Source organism: Mrakia frigida (genome assembly GCF_051309035.1).
Source record: "Mrakia frigida strain ATCC 22029 unplaced genomic scaffold BDY24scaffold_18, whole genome shotgun sequence".
Classification (NCBI taxonomy): domain Eukaryota; kingdom Fungi; phylum Basidiomycota; class Tremellomycetes; order Cystofilobasidiales; family Mrakiaceae; genus Mrakia; species Mrakia frigida.
This window is the reverse complement of record NW_027481263.1, coordinates 420,225-439,929: the sequence shown is the minus strand read 5'-3', so window position 1 is coordinate 439,929 and position 19,705 is coordinate 420,225. Positions and strand designations below refer to the sequence as shown.

The following is a 19,705-nucleotide window of genomic DNA, read 5'->3' as shown; positions in this document are numbered from 1 at the left end:
CGGAAAGTGAGAGGGGAAAAGGGGCGACAAGTACTGATCTCGCACGGCGAGAGTACAAGCATAAGGTCATTAAGAGATCGTAAAGATTGTGTGAAACTTCGTCGACCTAGATACTGGAGACAGGAACAGGCGTAAAAGGAAACGAAGGAGTCAGCGTCAACTTTCTCCTCTTCGAAGACCGACGCGTCGAGTAAGCGAAGAGGAACGCACCCAGAGCCTCAATAGTCCTCCTCGTCTCCCTCCTCTTCACTCTTTTCATCTTCATCCATATCGTCTCTCCCAGCCTTCTCCTCGTCGTCCTTGTCCCACCTGTTGTCCCCAACGTCCCTCTCCTCCTCCCTCAAAGGGGCGCTCTCAGACCACCTCCTTCCTTCTTTTCGAGGTTAATCCCAAACCACCACCGTCCCTCTGAGCCTCTTCTCGGCATGGCCACCACAATCCCTCTTCCTTTCTTCTTCGTTCCCAACGAAATCAAGCGAGCCATCCTCAGCTTCTGCGACGCTCTTTCCCTCGCTGACGCTTCCCTCGTCTCCCTTGTCTTCCTCGCCTCTTCTTTGCCTTACAGAGAGCGAAACTCTCGACCAGGAGTGTCCCCTCAGTTCTCCGCTAAGCGCTACAAGGAGGCGTTCCGAGAATCCAGATCCGAAGGAGAGAGGTAAGATTTGGGGTTTGACGACGCGACGGAAAGGACACCTCTCCCCTCTTCTTCCTCCTTAGCGCAAGCTATATCTAAGCTCGTACTTTCTAACCGGAATCGGAGCTTCGACGTCGTACCAGATACATCAAAACTCTCCCAAAACGACGCGACAGCGACTTCTCCTCTCCTCCGATTCCAACCTCTCGACCAGCTTGTTCACAACCTTCCCCACCTCCACCGACCCAACCAGTATCTGCACCTCCAGATTAGGGATTCCAATCCACAATTCCTCATTGTTGAGAAGAGTGTTCGAGGCGAACTCGACCTTCGGAAGGACCGCTTGTTTCCACGACGCGTCGACGATGATTTGGCGAAGATCCAACCTCGTCACGACCTTCGACGATGTGTCGCGTTCTTTTGAGGATCGGAGCTTCCTATAAACCATGGCGATGATCCCTGAGGCGACTCCTAGAGGGACCTGGACGACTCGCTCGACGTGAATGGTGTCGTCCTCCTTGATTCTGGTGCTGTACTCGAAGGTGACGCGTTGAGGGGAGAAGAGTTGGGAATGGGAGGGGAAAGGACGTATCCAGATTTCGAGGTGAGGATGTAGGAAGGGTAGGAGGTGTGTTTTGATGAGAGACTCGGCTGGGTCGGGGAGCGAGAGGGTGATGGAGAGGAAACGGAGGGAGGTGGGAGGTGATTCGACGAGGCGACGATGGGGGAGATCCCAAGTCGAGGAGGGGAAGATTGATCTGACGTGATCTTTGGATTGAGGTTCGAAGTCCAGATGAAGGTTTCTGAGGCGTGGGAGACCGAGGGAGGGTCGAAGGCGAGAGGACGACGCGATGAGGGAGGGCTGAAGTCGAAAGAATGATGGGTGCCAGCTCAGCGCTTCATGAAACGAGCCTATTTTTTCAGGATACGGTATGGCTGAAGTTCACGATGACTCACAGGTATGAAGAAAGAGTAAAGTCTCTCCAGAGTCCTGATCTCGACGTCTCGATAGAGCCAAGGTCCTGCGAGTTGGAGCATCCCAAACGAAACGAGGCAAAGGTTCCGCAAGGTGTCCTCTTCCGATTGTTGGCAGACTCCAAGGAGTATCTCCCAAGGTAGGTGTAGGCGAAGTATCGAGGAAGAGGAGCGAAGGGATGACTGGTCGAGGGAGGCGAAGGGGAGGGAAGAGTCGAGAAGCGTCAGTGTGAGCTCACACCTTTCCCGCCTTCGGGTTTCTGCCTTGTTGTAGATATATAAGGACTCACGGAGGGCATGTATTTGATAAATAAGCTCATACGCTGATCGGGATACGAAGTTGAGCCGATTCGGAGGTGTTGAGGCGCTGTGAGTGAGCTAGGGAAAGAAGGAAGGAGGAATTGAAGGAGACGGAGCGGTCAGCCTCAGTTACTTCGAGCGGCCATGAGCAGACAGTGGATGGGTTTACGCACATCAGAGGCTCTTGAAGAGTACTCTACTGTTATTGAAGACTCCGACGAAAGCTTGAGAAGTAGAACGAGCGAGGTTGATGTAGTCAGAGGAGAAAGGGAGAAGGTGAGCTCGATTCCATCCCCTTCTCTTCTTCTCCCCTGATCTCACCTTCTCTCCCATACCCGACACCATCAAACGCCGTCTTTACCTTCTCATTCATTCGTCCGACTGCTCAGACCAAAAATCTCCTCTTCGAATCGAGCGATCTTCTTCGAGAATCGACAGAAGTCGAAGCGGGTTTGAGCGAAGACCCTCCGGCCTCCCCCTTTTTGTTGAAGGGAATGAGACACGGTCCATAAACATAATTTGAGGATACAAACGGGGTACCGAAACAGGTGTGAGAGTCGAGTACGATGCAAAAGAACGAAGCGAGTCGAGCCGTACTCGAACTCCCCGTCCGACCCTACATGCTTCCTCCCTCCGTGGCGCTGTTGGTTCAGACGAGTTTAGATATCGACGTGAGCAGCGTAACCCTTCTCATCCTCAGCCTCTCCGGGGATCTCGTCAATCTGAAAGTGGCGAACGAAAGGAAAGAAGGGGAAGGTCAGCTCGAGATCAGACGACGCGTTCGAGAGAAGTGGAAGAGCGAGGGAGGGACAAACGGTGTCGATCTCCTCGAGAGCCTCCTTGATGATTCGGATGGCCTTTCGAAGATCCTCCTCGGAGATGACGAGAGGGGGGGCGAATCGGATGATGTTGACCTGGAGAGGACGGAAAAGGAGGAGGGACGGTCAGTTTGAACGAGACGAGACGCGTCGACGTTCGAGAGGCAGCAGGGGAGACTCACGTGAGTGGGCTTAGCGAGCTGTAGAAGATCAAAAGCAAGCGAATGGAAGAAGCGGATCAGCCTTCGAATCCCCAAGCGACGAAGGAAGAATCTCGAAAGCAAGAAAGACGCGTCTCGAACTCACCAATCCCTTGCTCTTCAACAGCAAGCAAAGCTGCCAAGCACTCCTTCCCTTCACACTGTTCCCCTCCTGGAACACCACAGCGTTCAACAGTCCTCGTCCTCGAACCTCCTTGACGAGAGGGGAGTTCAACGCTCGAATCTCCGAACGGAAGATCTCTCCCAGTCGCTGAGCTCGATCGGCGAGCTTCTCGTCGACGAGGACGTCGAGAGCGGCAATGGCGACGGCACATCCGATGGGGTTTCCTCCGTAGGTGGATCCGTCTGAGCGAAAGAGAAGAGGTCGGAGGGTCAGTTGGGAGAGACGCGTCGAAGGAGAAGCGAGGCAAGGAGAAGAGGGGACGAACGCTCTCCGGGCTTGATGCAGAGCATGATCTCCTTGTTGGCGAGAACGCAAGAGACGGGGTAGACTGACGAAGATGACAGACGAGAAGAAGGTCAGTTGCAGAGATTCGAGGATGACAAGGCGGGAGAAGGAACTCACGTCCTCCGGAGAGAGCCTTTCCGAGGAGAACCATATCGGGCTTGACGTTGTCCCACTCGCAGCAGAGCCTTGATGGGAACGAAGCAGTCGAGAGTCAGCGTCGAGATCTCGGAGGAACGAGGGTGAAGGGACACGCGTCGAACGAACATCTTTCCGGTTCGGCAGAGACCCTGGAGCGCATCGAAAGAGGAAAGGAACGAGTCAATTTGATACTCTCGAGGCTCGAGGTATTGAAGACGGATGAACTCACAGTCTGAACCTCGTCGCAGATGAGAAGGATGTTGTGCTTCTTGCAGAGAGCAGCGATCTTGGAGAGGTATCCGTCGTCGGGAACGAAGATTCTGTGAAACGAAAGCGACGAAGGAGGAAGAAGTCAGCTTCAGTCCTCGAAATGGCTCTCTGATACTTCGAACTCATCTCCCTTCGAGACGAGAAGTAGCTGAATAGAGAAGAGGCGATCCGAGAGACGAAGCACTCACCCAGCCTCTCCCTGAATGGGCTCAACCAAGAACGCGCAGATCTCCTTCCCGTGGGTCTCGAACGCTCTCTCAACAGCGTCAACGTCGTTGTACTGGATCTCCTCCTTGGATCCAGGGCAGATGGGTCCGACTCGCTCGAGGAAGGGTCCGAAGCCGACTCGAGATTCGGGATCCGTCGACATGGACACGATCCCAAGGGTTCGTCCGTGGAAGTTTCTGTAGAACGTCAAGAAGGTGAGAGTGATTCAGCATACCGAAGAGGAGTCGACTGAGGTGGAGAGATATGGGGAAGGCGTAGCTGGCGACGAGTGTTGAAGAAGGAGGGGAGGGGAAAGGAAAGAGAGTGAACGAACCCAGCGACGGAAACGATGATGGCCTTGTTCTCAGGGATCTTCTTGACCGTGTATCCCCACTTTCGAGCGAGCTGTGGTTGGGAAAGTCGAAGTGCGAGCGAGTCAGCTTTGTCGTTCGTTCGAGTCGCGACGAAAGCCCAAACGACGAGGGAGAGCGCACGAAGCTCGAGACGAACCTTCAAAGCAGTCTCAACAGCCTCAGCTCCAGTGTTCATAGGAAGGACCATGTCTGTTAAACCACCAAACCCAACTCAAGTCAGCTCTTTCTAGACTTTCGTAGAGAAACGAGGCGAGGAAAAGAAAGAAGGTCGAACCGTAACCAAACATCTCTGTGATCTTCTTGGAGAAGGGACCGAGGTTGGAGTTGTAGAAGGCTCGAGAGGAAAGAGAGAGCTTTTGAGCTTGGGTGATCATGGCAGCGACGATTTTGGGGTGGCAGTGACCCTAAAAGAGAAAGAGCAACAAAGGGAGAAAGGTCAGCTGGAGCTGAAAGAGAGGTCACGAGAGAAGGGTTGTTGTAGCTGCACTTTGAAGCTTCTCAGAGCTATAGGTGAAGCTCTGAAAAGGTCGATGTATACTGGGGAGATCGAAAGAGAGACTGAGAGATGAACTAACCTGGTTGACGGCACTGAGAGAACGGGACAGAAGCGAGAGAAAGCGAGAGCGAGTAATGAGCTCGACGTTTCCTTCCCTCCACCTTCGTGGATCTCCTCCAACTCACCTGTAAGCGGAGAGCATATCGATGTACTCTCGTCCCTCAGGATCCCATACGCTATACAGTCGAGGAAGAAATCAAGTCAGCTCGCTGAGGAAACGAAGGGAGAGAGGGAAGAAAGAGAGGGCTCTCACGTTGAGCCTGAAGCACGGTCGAAGCAGCTGGAGGACCGACGAGAGATCATCAGCGTCTAGGACGAGAAAGAAGAGAAGTCAGAGAGAACATACACAGGAAGTGGGTGGTAGTTGTGTGCAGAGTACTATAGAATCAAGGAAGGCAAGGTCAGCGAGAGAAGCGAACGAGAAGAAGTGAAGAACGAAACCAACATGATGCTCCATGCCCATCACCTGCTCTGACGAGTAGGTAGGGGCAGTCTGCTTGGAGGAAGACGCAGAAGAAGTTTCGGTAGCGATAGGGGACATGTTGGTGAGTTTGAGTGGGTGGTGGTTTGGGGAACAGAAGAGGACAGAAGAGCTTTTTGAACGAAAAAGGAAGGGGAAGAACAGAGCCGAGTTCAGGTGAGCTTGACTCGGCTGCCTTTGGGGGCTTATCTTTTGTCCTAGTTTGGCGAGTTTCTTGAGACGCCTAAGGGAGAGCTTCGTAGGTCGTAGGGAAGTATAGATGCACATTTTGCTCTCTTGAGTAGAGTTTTTCAAGAGGCAAAGGAAACAGGCAAGGAGGGAAGACCAGCGCGCCTCGAGATCTTATCTCCCCACGTCAAATCGTGTTTTGACGCGTCATGTTCTTACTTTTCTCGAGCTGCCTCGTCTGTAGAGAGCTACATACGCTCACAGGTCTTCCTGAGAGGTCGCAGCAGGAAAAGAAGAAAACTCGTCCAATCGAGGACGCCGAGCCGCTGAGATCCTCGAAGACGAAGGAAGAGAGAGGAAGAGAGAGGCGTTGGAGGGAAAAGGGGGGAGAGAAGAAGGTTCAGTGGTAGGTTAGGAAAAGATGTAACCATCAAAGGTCACATCCCTTACCGTCTCTCGGAGACCTTGTACCGCTCCCAGAGCCGCAAGAGTCACATCGCCCACCTGCCCGAATCGACCCTGTCGAGCCTTCGTCAGATCAGGTTCGACGGTCCGTCCATCTCGATTGGGAGGGGTTTGGGTAAGAACATCAGAAGCTTTCATTCTCTTGGAGCTACGTTCTCGTTCGGTGCGTTGCGGGATGGCGCGCTGGTGATGGAGGTGAGGTCGGAGGAGGAGAGGTTGGAAGCGGAGGAAGTGGTGGGGACGTTGGTGTGGTTTGGACGTAAGTTTTCGGTGGAGGTGGTGAGTTGACGTGGGTGAGTATATAGGTTGTCTGAAAAGTTTAGCAGCTTTGAAGTAGGTCTGGGAGGTCTCGTTTCTGATGTTCTTTCATCGTTTCCCGCTCAGGAAGAAGACGCGTCGAACCTCGGTCTTTTTTCTATTCGCTCGTGCATGCCCATCTCTCCTCATCAAATTGACGAATGTTCATAGTCCTTCGACGACCATATCTCGCAGAATCCTCCGTGAGTTTGCATCTTCCTGACTCGTCGACGACTTCTTTCAGCGAGGCCGACTGAAGCTTACCTCTTTCCTCTTTTTCGTGCCTAGTCCCTCTAGATATCCTTCCCTCTCCCTCCCTCGATCTCAACGTCACCATCACATCTCGTGCCACTCCATTTTTCCAAGCGTCTCATCCTCGAACGGTCCGTCCTTCGCATGACCGGACGCTCGCCGTCGTCGCGTCGTCAGGGCAAAGGTTCGTCGCTTCTTCCACTCTCGACTCCTCTCTCTTCCTCTTCGCATCGGGGATCGATGTCTTGAATTTTCTTCTCTCTTACTCCCGCTTCGTTCAGGATTTCTCTCCGACCTCTTCGTCGCACCCTCTCTCCGTTGCTTCACCGTCTCGAAGCCAAACGCGCGTTGACTGATCCCTCTTCTTCTTTACGACATCTCCCATTGACTCTATCTCTATACTCGATGAGATGACTACTCGCCCGCTGTTCTGCTCTTTGCAAATTTGGGAGAGAAGGAAAGGGCTGCTGAACGGGTGGAGGTAAGCGTCGCGTCGCGCGGCGGGGCAGTTTGGAAGGTCAGTTCAATCGGCGGCTTGTTCCTCTTCCTTCGTCTTCTACTTTCGTTTTCAGAGCTGACCAGTGTTTCTGTTTACCTCGCTTCGTCCCATCAGAGCTCCAACGTCCTGCTGGACCTGCAGAAAGGATTCAGATCAAGATCGACGTCTCGTCCCTCCGAGATGTACGTCGGCATGCTTCCCTCCTCGGTTTTCTCTCTTTGGGTGATCTTCCTACGACTTCAGATTGTTTGCGACAAAGGTTCAACAGCTCACCTCGAGAAACTGCCGCGTTCGGGCTCAGCGACCTCCACCCTCCCCTCCACTTCCTTTCTTCAAAAGGTCGAAGCTTGCTCCCATCTCTTCCTCTCACTCCAACCACACCTCATCACCCATCCAGCTCACTAACCAGCCATCCTCTCTCACCTTCAACACTCAAAATGGTATGTTCGAAGCTCAAGCGGGCTGAAAAGTCGGAGGGAGAGATGGTCTCAAGGCCGAACTCGTCGAGCTCACCGTCCTCCCTCCCCTTCTTTCTCGTCCCATCTTCCCTCCTCTTCATCCTTTCAGTCCCTCTTCGCTCCTCCTCCCGCTCCCAAGACTGCTCTCGGTCGTGAGTTAATCTTTCTCCTTTCGCTCGATATCTTTCAAGCTCTCGCTGACCTCTCCCCTCCCGCTTCCAGGACATCGAATCCTCTCTCCCACCGCTGGAATCAAGGTCTCTCCTCTTCAGCTTGGAGCCATGTCTATCGGAGAGGCATGGAAGGATTTCATGGGATCCATGACCAAGGAGGATAGCTTCAAGTTGCTCGATGCTTTCGTTGAGGCTGGGGGGAACTTCATTGGTGAGCTGAACGAGACGAGATCTCGGAGGGAGGGAGGGACGAGATGATGGGCTTGAAACTGATCGTATCTTTCTCTTGTTACGTTTCTCTCGCTCTTGATAGATACTGCCAACAACTACCAGAACGAAGAATCCGAGAAGTGGATTGGAGAGTGGATGGAGGAGCGAGGAAACAGAGATCGAATCGTGCTCGCTACCAAGTTCACCGTTCGTCCTCTTCTCTTGCGTTGCTCGCTTTCAGCTCGAGTCTCAAACTAACAGTCCTCTTCTTCCACAGACTCACTATCGATCCTACGCTGAAGGAGCCGATCCCGCTATCAACCATTCTGGAAACGGGAAGAAGTCGCTTCATCTCTCGGTTCGTCGATTCGCCCTCCTCTTCACTCCTCTTCTTCCCTTATATACTGAAACCCATCTTCCATCCTTCACCCTCAGCTCCGAGACTCCCTCAAGAAGCTCCGAACCGACTACGTTGATATCCTCTACCTTCACTGGTGAGTCGCTCTCTCGTCGAACATCTTGCGATCATCACGCGTCGCCGACTCTCACCCGTTCTTCCGACGCTTCCTCTTCTTCAGGTGGGACTGGACCACTTCGATTCCCGAGGTCATGGACTCCCTGGACGCCGTCGTCAAGTCTGGGAAGGTTCTCTACCTCGGAATCTCTGATACTCCAGGTCAGCTCGCTCTCACCCCTCTCATCTCTCTCTCTTCGTCGTTCGTCGCTGACCATCCAGATTTCCCCTCCTGTTTCGAACCTTCAGCCTGGATCGTCGCTGCATGCAACACCTACGCTAAGGATCACGGAAAGACCGTCTTCTCGATCTACCAGGGACGATGGAACGTGATGCTGTGAGTTTCTGACGCGTCGTTCTTCTCTCGTTTCGACTCACGCTGAACGTCCCTGTTCTTTCCCTTCACAGCCGAGATTTCGAGCGAGACATCCTCCCTATGGCTCGACACTTCGGAATGGCTGTGAGTCCTCCCTCCTCAACCCATCCCGTCCCTCCCTCTCTGACTCCCGCTCCCCTCTTGCTCTTTCCCCTGCAGCTCGCCCCCTGGGACGCCATCGGTGGAGGCCGAATCCAATCCAAAGCTCAACTCGACGCCAAGAAGAAGAACGGAGAGGGTATCCGATCGATGATGGGTGGACAGGAACAGACTTCAGAGGAGGAGCAGTACTCGCTCGTTCTTGACGAGATTGCTCAGGAGTTGGGATTGAAGTCTCCTACGGCTGTTGCGTTGGCGTATCTGTTGGCCAAGGCTCCTTACGTTTTCCCTTTGATTGGTGGAAGAAAGGTCGAGGTGAGTGCTTGCGTTTTGTCTTCGTTCGTTCGTTGGGCTCGACGTGTCGAGACTGACCTCGTTCCTTCCCTCCCCTCCTCTTTCGTCTCTCGCAGCACCTCCACGACAACATCTCCGCTCTCACCATCACCCTCACTGCTGAGCAGATCAAGAAGATCGAAGGTTCGTCGTTCTCCTCCCTCTTCTACCCATCCCTCCTCTTCCTCCCCTTGATCGACGACGCGTCTGACTCTCCTCCTCCCCCTTTCGGTTTCGTTACTTAGACGTCAAGTCCTTTGCCGTCGGATTCCCTCACGATTTCGTTGGAGACGACCCCGCCGCCCATGACGGGAAAGCTGGAGGGTTCATGCTTCCCACGTGAGTTTCTTCGTCTGTCCTTCATCCGCTCTCAAACCTCGAACTGACTCCTTCCTCCTTCCCTTCATCTTCCCTTACCAAACAGTGTCGGAACCATCGACTGGGTTCAATCCTCGCAACCCCTCGGAGCTAAGAAGGAGTAGATCGTCACTCGTCGTGTCGACTCGACTCCTTTCTTACGTTTTTTGTTTCGCTCGCTCGCCAGATATCGTTATGACTCTTGAATGTAATCGGTAGATCCTGTATCGGAAGAGAGTACGTACGAACGAGAACTGGGGTCTGTACAAGGGCTTCAGCTGAGGGAGCAGGAGGGATGAAGGCGACGCGTTTCGAGCTTGATTGAATCTTTGGCAGGGCGGTGGGGAGATATCCCTTGTCCTACATTTCTAGCTCCAGTGTTTAACTCGTTGCCCCTGTTACGTATCTATAAGAACATTTTCACGCGTCGTTTCCCTCAGCAGCAAGATCTCGATCTCCTGTTCAGCTCCCGATCTCGTTTTGAACGAAGCTCACGACTTTCTCCTTCCTTCTCCTTCAACTCTCTCTCCCTCCCTCTTCTTTCGTTCGCCATGCCTCCTCTCTTCTACTCCCCTCGGTCTCCCACGCTAATGTTGATCTCTGCAGATCTATGAATCTCCAAAGGAGAGATCTGAACGAGGCGAGCTGACGGCTCTTTGACCTCCTGAATGATTCCCTTCTCGACTGGCTAGAGACGACTCCCTCTCTCGTTCGTACCAGCCTTCTTCTCCTCCGCTTATGTAGACTCCTTTCTTCTCACTCACTCACACGCTTCTTCCTCATCTTTTCTTCTTCGAGCAGCCATCTCAAGCCGAGGAACGAATGAACCTCTTCACGGCCCTCCTTCGATCTCGCTCCCCCTCTCTCGCTGAGACCTCTTCCCTCTTTCAGCCGAACGGGATGCCTTCTTCCTCCTCTCCTCCTTCGACCACCACAGTCACTAGTTCTCGCAGACCTTCCTTCGTCCTTTCTTCTATCTCCCTTCCTTATCGACATCCATCTCCTCCGACTTCGACCACAGGAACGAGCTCGACCGCGAGCTGTCGAATGAACCTCGCCGCTCTTCGCGAGAAGGAGAGGGACAAGGAGAGGCATAAACTGGCTAGAGGGTTGATGATTAAGAAAAGTAGTAACAAGAAGGGAGCGAAGAGGGTAGAGATGGTCAAGGGCGACGTCTTCTTGGAGGAGATGAAGAGCTTGGAGGAGGAGGAAGGCAGGAGGAACAAGCTCAAGGAGGAGGAGAGAAGGAGGAGGTTGATCAATGTAGGAGAATTGACGGTCGTTTTGACTCCGCCGGAAGGTGAGTACCCCTGCCTTGGTCTATGTATAGGTCTGGTGCGAGAAGGAGAGCGGAGGGACAGAAGGAGAGGAAGAACGAGTCGAGCTGACCTCCTTTCGTTCCTCTCTTTTTGTTTTCATCCTAGAAACTCACCTCCCACCCTCAACCATCTTCCCATGCGCTTCCCCACCTCCTTCACCCCCCAAGCAACATCAACCCTTCAACACGAGAGGAAGACATCACCCTCCTCCTCCAAGGAGAACGACCTCCTCGAGCTTCTCGTCGTCGACTCCCGTCGTCCCACCTCTTCCCGCACCTCCTCCTCCTCCTCCAACGGTCGTCATCCACCCAGCTCCCAACTCTCCTACCAAAGCGAACTTCGACGCCGCTCCTCCTCCGCCTCCTCGCTCCACAGCTGGATCCTCACCCGTCTCGTTAGACAACGACGAGGAGGGATCGTTCAAGACCGCCTCGCCCGACGCTCCGTTCGAGTTCGATTCCGAGGGAAGCAGCCTGCCTCCTTCGCCTCCTCAACCTCAACCTCAGGCGGCGAAAGGGGAGGAAGATCAGGAGGAGGAGGATCTCTGCGATTCATCGTCATCGTCCTCGTCGGATGAGGAGAGCGAGGAGACGGGAGGAGGACCGGATTCACCAACTCTCTCGTCGAATAATCGTCGTCCCTTCCCTCTCACTTCCTCTTCAGCAGTCAACTCGTTGTTGTTGAAGAAACACTCTTCAGAACCCTCTCGATCGTCGATCTCATCGGAGGACTCGTCAGAATCGGAGGAGGGAGTCGTGATGAGAGGGTTCGTCGTTACTCCTCAGTCTCCCGTCGCCATCAACAACCGACGGTCGGCTTCCAACTCTTCAGCAACAGGATCATACTCGTCAGTCGAAAGGAGGACTTCCTACGCTTCACCTCCCTCGACGCCGACCAGTCCAGCGTCCCAAGTCGTCGAGCACGAACAGGATCAACCGACCAGCGACGGGAACGTCTCCTCCTCGTCCACGATCAAGGTCATCTCCCCACCCAAGACCAAGATCTCCTCCTCAACCCGACCTCCTTCCGTCGCAAGCTCAGGACGGCGACCCTCGCCCGGAAGGATCTCCTCGGACGTAGGAGACGTGATCAAATCGTTCCCTCCTCCTCCTCCTCCCGTCCCTTCCTCTCTCACCTCCCCAACGGACTTCGTCGCCTTCTCAACATCGAGCAGCCCAGCCACGCCTAACTCCCGTCGACTGCACTTCCAACCCTCGCCGCTCAAACCTAAGACCGCCTCAGGAGTCTCCCCACGGGCTTTTCCGACGAACCCTCCCCTCGACTTCGATTCGGTCGCGGCGAAGAGAACTACGTCGGTCGTCTCCTCAGCTACCCCGTCGTCGAAGAAGGCTTCCAAATCGACATATTTACCGTCGTCGTCGAAGGTCGAACCCTCTCCCTCATCCTCGCCCGTCGAGGGAATCGACGCGTCGGCACCTCGCACCCTCCTCACCAAACGCTCCAAATCCTTCAAGAGCTTCTTCCTCTCGTCTTCCTCGCCCTCCTCGGCTGCAACACCTCTCCCGGCTCTCCCACTTCCAGCACTTCCAACTCCCACGAGCCCAACCTTCCCGAACACGATGCAAACGAAGACGCCGAAACGACCAGCGCCTCCTCCACCTCTTTCTCTGTACACCCCTCCTTCGAACACCAACTCCACCCAAATCTCCAACCCAATAACTACCGATCTCAAACCCACCGTTGCGGTCGTCGATAAGAAACCCTCCTCCTCGTCTAACACCACCTCAATCCTCAACCGTCGTCGCTCAGCCTCCTCCTCTGCTCCGTCCCCCTCCCCGTCCACAACCACTCCTAAAGCCGAAAAGAAGGAAAAATCCCTCGAGAAACGCTTCTCAGTCGCTTCCCTCTCGGGCATCTTTTCTTCGTCGTCGAAGAAGAAAGGGAGAAACGGGAAGGGAGTCGGGGAGGAGAAGGTTCCAGACGTGCCTGTTGTGCCGTTGAACTTCAGAGTGGTTTCTACGAAGGAGGATGGGGTTAGAATCGTGGCTGGGGAGATGGAGGAGGAGGAAGGCAGGGGAGTCGCAGTTTGAGTTTGGAGGTCTGGTCGTCGCGTCGTCTGGTTTGGTTTGGTTCTGCTTTTCTTCTTCTTGATGTAGTTTTAACTCCTTGGCTTCTTATATCGTCCGTTCTATCCTACTCTAAATTCTCGCTCGTTCTAGTCTTCTTTCTTCCTCTCTCCACTCTTCCGCTCGTTCGTACTTAATCCTCACTCGTTTCGTTTCCGTCTCGTTCTCGTTGGTCCCTTCTCTGCTTGTACTGTAACCCCCTATCGTCAGTTTTGCTCTACGTACTCACTTTGTCTCGGATGTACAAGATACTAATCACATTCATAACGATATCTGGCGAGAGAAGGAAGGAAGCGAACGCGTGCCGAAGGAAACACAACGCGTCGTCGGTCTCAGCCCTACTGCTTCGTAGCTCCCAAAGCCTGGGGTCCCTCGACCCAGTCGATAGTTCCAACGCTAATATTGTAGCATGAGAGGAAGGGAGGGACGAGTCAATTTCGAGGATCGCTAGGAGGACGAGAGAGGAGAGTGTGATGAAGAGAGTAAAAAGAACGACTCACGAAGGCAAGATGAATCCCCCAGCCTTGCCACCGTGAGCGGCAGGGTCGTCGCCGACAAAATCGTGAGGGAAACCTGGGGCAAAGGACTTGACGTCTAAGTAACGAAACCGAAAGGGGGAGGAGGAGGAGGAGAGTCAGACGCGTCGTCGATCAAGGGGAGGAAGAGGGAGGGATGGGAGAGGAGGGAGCGAAAGACGCACCTTCGATCTTCTTGATCTGCTCAGCAGTGAGGGTGACGGTGAGAGCGGAGATGTTGTCGTGGAGGTGCTGCGACGGTTGAAAAGGAAGACGAAGTCACACGGTCAGCCTCGATGCGTCGAGTCCAACGAACGAACGAAGACAAAACGCAAGCACTCACCTCGACCTTTCTTCCACCGACCAAAGGGAACACGTAAGGAGCCTTGGCCAGCAGATACGCCAACGCAACAGCCGTAGGAGACTTCAATCCCAACTCCTGAGCGATCTCGTCAAGAACGAGCGAGTACTGCTCCTCCTCTGAAGTTTGTTCCTATCCTCCCATCATCGATCGAATACCCTCTCCGTTCTTCTTCTTGGCGTCGAGTTGAGCTTTGGACTGGATTCGACCTCCACCGATGGCGTCCCAGGGGGCGAGCTGCAGGGGGAAGAAGAGAGAGGGTCAGAAGGTGGGTTGGGACGTTGTTCTGTAGCGAAGGCAGAAGGGAACTCACAGCCATCCCGAAGTGTCGAGCCATGGGAAGGATGTCTCGCTCGAAATCTCGGCTGTGAAGGGATAGAAAAAGGCGACGAGTCAGCGAAAGGTCAACGAAAGGAGAAAGAGGTGAGACGCGTCAAAAACTCACAGCATCACGTTCCATCGTCCCTGGTAGATCGAGAAGACGGTCTTTCCGTGATCCTTAGCGTAGGTGTTGCATGCAGCGACGATCCAGGCTGAGGGTTCGAAACAGGAGGGGAAATCTGGATGGTCAGCGACGAACGACGAAGAGAGAGAGATGAGAGGGGTGAGAGCGAGCTGACCTGGAGTATCAGAGATTCCGAGGTAGAGAACCTTCCCAGACTTGACGACGGCGTCCAGGGAGTCCATGACCTCGGGAATCGAAGTGGTCCAGTCCCACCTGAAGAAGAGGAAGCGTCGGAAGAACGGGTGAGAGTCGGCGACGCGTGATGATCGCAAGATGTTCGACGAGAGAGCGACTCACCAGTGAAGGTAGAGGATATCAACGTAGTCGGTTCGGAGCTTCTTGAGGGAGTCTCGGAGCTGAGGGTGAAGGATGGAAGATGGGTTTCAGTATATAAGGGAAGAAGAGGAGTGAAGAGGAGGGCGAATCGACGAACCGAGAGATGAAGCGACTTCTTCCCGTTTCCAGAATGGTTGATAGCGGGATCGGCTCCTTCAGCGTAGGATCGATAGTGAGTCTGTGGAAGAAGAGGACTGTTAGTTTGAGACTCGAGCTGAAAGCGAGCAACGCAAGAGAAGAGGACGAACGGTGAACTTGGTAGCGAGCACGATTCGATCTCTGTTTCCTCGCTCCTCCATCCACTCTCCAATCCACTTCTCGGATTCTTCGTTCTGGTAGTTGTTAGCGGTGTCTAACAAGAGCGAAAGGAGCGTAACAAGAGAAAGATACGATCAGCTTCGAGCTCATCATCTCCTCCCCTCCCTCGTCCCTCCCAGATCTCGTCTCGTTCAACTCACCAATGAAGTTCCCGCCCGCTTCAACGAAAGCATCGAGCAACTTGAAGCTATCCTCTTTCGTCATGGATCCCATGAAGTCTTTCCAAGCCTCTCCGATAGACATGGCTCCAAGCTGAAGAGGAGAGACCTTGATTCCAGCGGTGGGAGAGAGGATTCGATGTCCTGGAAGCGGGAGGGGAGAGGTCAGCGAGAGCTTGAAAGATATCGAGCGAAAGGAGAAAGATTAGCTCACGACCGAGAGCAGTCTTGGGAGCGGGAGGAGGAGCGAAGAGGGACTGAAAGGATGAAGAGGAGGGAAGATGGGACGAGAAAGAAGGGGAGGGAGGACGGTGAGCTCGACGATTTCAGCCCTCGTCTCTCCCTCCTGCTTTTCCTTCCCTCTTGAAGATTCGAACGTACCATTTTAATTGTTGAAGTTGAAAGGAGAAGGTTTGGATGTGTGTTGAGTTGGGTGATGGGGGTGGTTGTTGGAGCGAAAGGAGGAGATGAGAGCGAGCTTCGACCTTTTGAAAGGAAGGAAGGCGAGGTGGAGGTGGAGGTCGCAGGGCTGGACGGCGTCGAGCCCGAACGCGGCAGCAGCAGCGGTAGATTTGTTTCTAGCTCGATGGTCACCTTGACGTGTGCGGCCGTTTTTGTTCGGCAGCGAGCAAGTGAGGCGAGAAAGGGAGGAAGAGCGGGAGGGAGGACGACGAGGAAGCCGGTCAGAATATCGGAGGGACGAGAGCTTCGATCCTTGAGTCTGAGGGAGGCAGATTTGTTGAGGCGACATTTGAGGGCAAAATTCTGCTGTGGAACCGCAGAATTTTCCAAGCAAGTCGAAGAGGAAGAGTTAAAGTCGCGAGGAAGAGGAAGAGGGAGAGTCGACCGGCCTCGCGAGCGCGTCGTCCTCCACCTTCTTTCAAGGATTAAGGGGAGGAAACGAACCGAACATTCGATAGAGATCAAAGAGTAAAGCATATTGCCGTCTAGGTAGGAAATACAGGAGAAGAGAACGAAAGGAGTCGCGGCGACCGTCCGATGCTCGACGCACGGGGAGGGTTCGAGGTGGGAGTACGTTGAAGAGAGCGGAACAAGAAAGCCTGAGGGAAAGCGAAGAGAAGAAGAGAGAAAAATGTGTCATTCTCGAAGGGTATGAGAGACGAGGGAAGAGTCGTGTGGACGAACCTATGGCCCGACGACGCGACGCGGCGACGGCGAGTCTCCGAACACGCGAAGGACGGGCCGTTCGAGGATGAGACACTCAGGGTAAGAGAGTGGGAAACGATGCGAAGGCTGCCTTGAGCTCGAGTGAGGGAGGAGGAGGAGGAAGGTCTGGGACAAGTCATGAAGAAAAGAGAGAAAAAGAGTGAGCTTCAGTCGGCCTCGCTCGTGGTTGAAGAGTCCGGTAACCCACAGAGGAGTATGCAAGAGAAGGTCTTTAAAGTACTCTGAGGCATTGGGTAATTCGACTAGAAGAAATGGGCATGCACCCGCGAGACGAAGACAGCCGAGATTTCGACGCGTCTTGAGTCAAGAACGAACCGAACGTCAGAAACGAGATCTCCCAGACCTACACAAAGCTGCTGAACTCTTTCAAACAAACCTAGCACACTCAAGGGTAGGAGTGGACAGGAGGTGAAAAGACGAGGAAGGCAAACAGTGAGCTCAACGGGAGGAGGCTCGGCTGGAGGGAGATGAAGAAAGGAAGTGGAGTCAGCGTCGAGGGGATTGTGACAGTCGGTGCAGGAGGTAGAGCTCACTGTGATGGGCATGTTGACAACGAAGAAGAGAAGAAAGAGGAGAAGGAGGAGGAGGAAGAGAGAAGATGGACCGTCGAGAGCGTTCCGAGAACCGGGCTCGCTCCTGCACCCAATCTGGCTCCGCAGATATACTTTATGAATGGACGTATAGCTCCGGCTACTGCTATCTCCTAAAACTCTCTCTTCGCCAGACTCGAATCGACTGCCAACCTCGCCTCTCTCGATTTCGCGTCCACGGCTCTTTCCCGAACCAAACAGTGATCAAAACAAAGAAGAGCATGCCTATCTCCTCTTCTTCGACTTCCCCCTGTTCCCGACCTCCCTCTCAAACCTCCCCTTCTTCGCCTTTTTGCCGCCTCCATCTCCTCCGAACCCTTCATCCTCCGGTCCACTCCTCTTCCTCCTCTCCCACGCTCCTCCCTCCTCCCCGCCCGTCCCAGTCCCACCAAGAGCATACTCCCCACTGCCTCCAATCCCACCGAGCACATCTCCCCATCCTCCCAACCCCAACGCATCCTCCCTCTCCTCCTTCTCCCGTCTCTTGAGATCCGTCTTCTTCAACGGCAACCTCACGAACGCGCTCTCCTCAAACTCGGTCTGCTCCATCGCCAGAGATTTACTCTTGCCCGAACCTCCTCCGACGCCGGAGTAGGTGTGCAGGCCCGTGACGGATTCGGCATGCGGGAGGGTGGATCCGGTCGAGAGAGCGTAGTCGGTGAGGAGAGTGGATGTTTTGGGTGGACGAGCAGCCGATTTGGTCTTGCGGGAGGAGGAGGAGTCGAGGTAAGGGACTGCGGCGAGACGAGGAGGTCGGTAGATCCCTGAGGTGGATTTCGAAGAGGTGGGTCCGTTGTTGTCGTCGGACGCGTCGGAGGCGGAATCGTCGTTGTTTCCTGAGCGGGAGGGTTTGAGGAGAGCAGAAGGGTTGGGTCGGAAGGAGAGAGGATCTGAGGAGAACGAACGTCGAAGTCAGCTTTTCAAATCAAGCGCATAGAGCAAACGAGAAGACGAGAGGAGAGAGAGAAAGAAAGAAGAACTCACCGTTCTCCAAAGCTTCCTTGGTCTGACCTCCTTCGACGGCACCCTTGACCAACCTGTCCACCTGCTTCCCAACCTTTCCTTCCATTCCTCGGACTCGTTCCATCACCTCCCGAATGAGGATCATCTCCTCTACGACCTCCTTGTCCTGACCGAGCACGGGCGACGAACGAGCAGGTCGAGCGGCTGAAAAGTTGTCGAGGACCGACGCGGAAGAGGAGGAGGAGGAAGCGACGGGAGAGAGAGAGGGCTGGGAGGCTGAAGCGAGACGATCTGCGATGAGGAGAGCGTAGAGGTGGGTGTAGGAGATGAGCAGGTTCGGTCGAACCGAGAGGAGGGAGAGACCAGCGGCGAGGTCGAGAGACGAAGGGTCCTTTCGAAGACTGGAGGACGAAAAGACACAGAGCAAACGGTGAGCTTTCGTATTTTCTCTTCTTCTATAGATCGGAATCAAAAGGACATATGTAATACCTACGAGTTAAGGAGAGGAGTGAGAGCCGCGTTGGTCTGAGAGACGGAAGCTCGGAGCGTCTTGAGCATCGGGAGGAGAGCCTCAGGAGAAACTTCAAAGTCCGCCATGGTCGAGTGAGCCCTAAGACGAAGCGAAAAAGCAAAAGCAAAAGCAGGAAAACAGAGTCAGTTCCAGTAATTTCTTCGCAAAGAATTCTGAGATGCAGAGTGGTCGAACGGAAAGAAGGAGGGTGGCGAGGAAAGGAAGGGAAAAAAAAAGCTGATTCTCTGCGTGGTGTTTCCCTCAGTCACGGGTTTTCTAGGTCCGCCTCGTCCTCTACGGATGCGAGTTGAGCTTTATAATCAAGGTTATTCATTGCCCAGTGCTGGTGGTCATCAGGGGGAAACACACAGAGAAGAGAAGGAGGGGAAGAGGTCGAAGGAGGAGGGGAAGGGAGGAGGGAGGAAGGGCTTCGCTCTCTCGAAAGAAGGAAAGCAAGAGCGAACGAAAGAAGGTTTTGACACTCACGAGAGGCAGAGAAGGGAGAAGGAGGGAGAAGGAGAAAGGGAAAGAAGAAGAGGAAAAGGGAAGGAACAGATGGTGGAAGATGGAGGGAAGGGAGGAGAGAGGAACGAAAATTCGGAGAGGTCGAAGGGGAGGGGGAATTTGGTCGCTTAGCAACGAATTCTGGTGATTTTGATATAATAATTTCAGGCAGTGAGAGCTGGAGAGAGAATCTTCTCAATTTACAAAATCTACCTGAACTCTAAATCTGGCCCTTACAATACTGCAGATCTCTCAAAGATGACGAGAAGCGAAAGGGGTCTCGACCTCTCGAGTCTCCTCCTCCCTTTCTGGTTTCACCATCAACTTCGTATTCCTGCGCCTCTCTCATCCCTAGATCCACTCATTCTGTCAGGTCATATTGGCTCGAACTCCTTCACCTGCGATTTCCATCCAGCGTGAGCCCTACGCCCGCTCTCGAGTTCTCCACGAAAGCGACCGAGCTCACCATTGATCTTTCCTTCGCTCCTCCCAAGAATCACCATCAAGTACGATGGTTGTCTTCTCTACACCTCACTCGACTCTCAACCTTCACCAACTGCGACCAGCCCATCCAAATCATCAACAACAAAACGATTCCCGGTTCAGCCCACCTCACCTCCCCTCCCTCCTTTCGCCTCCTCCCTTCAGCAACAAAATGTCCATTATCCAACGTTGCCTCAAGCAAAGAGATATCTGGTCCGAGATTATCTCCCCGATCCCGCTTTCC

The 19,705-nt window shown here is 53.9% G+C and overlaps 7 protein-coding genes across 7 annotated transcripts; 3 read left to right on the top strand and 4 right to left on the bottom strand.

Annotated features, from left to right (window-relative positions):
- Positions 1-720: 720 nt before the first annotated feature.
- On the bottom strand, positions 721-2,411 carry BDY24DRAFT_80966 (uncharacterized protein). The gene is made up of 4 exons (XM_076645157.1): positions 2,231-2,411; positions 2,083-2,133; positions 1,592-1,987; positions 721-1,496 (listed from the first exon to the last, which is right to left on the bottom strand). Exons 1-4 carry the CDS (start codon positions 2,252-2,254, stop codon positions 783-785), a joined length of 1,185 nt encoding a protein of 394 aa, XP_076496048.1. The 5' UTR covers positions 2,255-2,411; the 3' UTR covers positions 721-782.
- A 157-nt stretch (positions 2,412-2,568) lies between these two features.
- On the bottom strand, positions 2,569-5,482 carry CAR2 (ornithine-oxo-acid transaminase; the record flags this gene model as incomplete). The annotated part of the gene is made up of 17 exons (XM_076643505.1): positions 2,569-2,631; positions 2,725-2,823; positions 2,910-2,927; positions 3,034-3,293; positions 3,377-3,439; positions 3,514-3,581; positions 3,661-3,683; positions 3,764-3,854; positions 3,993-4,208; positions 4,346-4,416; positions 4,522-4,574; positions 4,660-4,789; positions 4,961-4,973; positions 5,067-5,117; positions 5,195-5,221; positions 5,288-5,319; positions 5,387-5,482. 17 exons carry the CDS (start codon positions 5,480-5,482, stop codon positions 2,569-2,571), a joined length of 1,374 nt encoding a protein of 457 aa, XP_076496047.1.
- Positions 5,483-6,303: 821 nt separating this feature from the next.
- On the top strand, positions 6,304-7,054 carry BDY24DRAFT_80794 (uncharacterized protein). The gene is made up of 2 exons (XM_076645156.1): positions 6,304-6,555; positions 6,641-7,054. Exons 1-2 carry the CDS (start codon positions 6,414-6,416, stop codon positions 6,958-6,960), a joined length of 462 nt encoding a protein of 153 aa, XP_076496046.1. The 5' UTR covers positions 6,304-6,413; the 3' UTR covers positions 6,961-7,054.
- Positions 7,055-7,175: 121 nt separating this feature from the next.
- AAD14 (putative aryl-alcohol dehydrogenase) lies at positions 7,176-9,863 on the top strand. The gene is made up of 13 exons (XM_076640798.1): positions 7,176-7,543; positions 7,671-7,713; positions 7,784-7,945; positions 8,048-8,151; positions 8,222-8,302; positions 8,380-8,438; positions 8,523-8,620; positions 8,708-8,795; positions 8,867-8,918; positions 8,994-9,248; positions 9,344-9,410; positions 9,512-9,605; positions 9,691-9,863. The coding sequence occupies exons 1-13, from the start codon at positions 7,541-7,543 to the stop codon at positions 9,746-9,748; spliced, it is 1,164 nt and encodes a 387-aa protein (XP_076496045.1). The 5' UTR covers positions 7,176-7,540; the 3' UTR covers positions 9,749-9,863.
- A 2,583-nt stretch (positions 9,864-12,446) lies between these two features.
- Positions 12,447-13,246, top strand: VAC17 (Vac17p). The gene has a single exon (XM_076640797.1). It carries the CDS (start codon positions 12,523-12,525, stop codon positions 12,991-12,993), a length of 471 nt encoding a protein of 156 aa, XP_076496044.1. The 5' UTR covers positions 12,447-12,522; the 3' UTR covers positions 12,994-13,246.
- A 44-nt stretch (positions 13,247-13,290) lies between these two features.
- On the bottom strand, positions 13,291-15,837 carry BDY24DRAFT_391420 (NADP-dependent oxidoreductase domain-containing protein). Its single transcript, XM_076640796.1, has 14 exons — positions 15,604-15,837; positions 15,205-15,397; positions 14,995-15,098; positions 14,844-14,924; positions 14,708-14,766; positions 14,526-14,623; positions 14,351-14,438; positions 14,219-14,270; positions 14,064-14,142; positions 13,888-14,024; positions 13,730-13,796; positions 13,530-13,623; positions 13,368-13,425; positions 13,291-13,310 (listed from the first exon to the last, which is right to left on the bottom strand). Exons 1-13 carry the CDS (start codon positions 15,604-15,606, stop codon positions 13,368-13,370), a joined length of 1,113 nt encoding a protein of 370 aa, XP_076496043.1. The 5' UTR covers positions 15,607-15,837; the 3' UTR covers positions 13,291-13,310.
- A 1,367-nt stretch (positions 15,838-17,204) lies between these two features.
- LCP5 (small subunit rRNA maturation protein LCP5) lies at positions 17,205-19,039 on the bottom strand. The gene is made up of 4 exons (XM_076640795.1): positions 18,961-19,039; positions 18,457-18,573; positions 17,985-18,364; positions 17,205-17,890 (listed from the first exon to the last, which is right to left on the bottom strand). Exons 2-4 carry the CDS (start codon positions 18,558-18,560, stop codon positions 17,226-17,228), a joined length of 1,149 nt encoding a protein of 382 aa, XP_076496042.1. The 5' UTR covers positions 18,561-18,573; positions 18,961-19,039; the 3' UTR covers positions 17,205-17,225.
- Between the last annotated feature and the right edge of the window lie 666 nt (positions 19,040-19,705).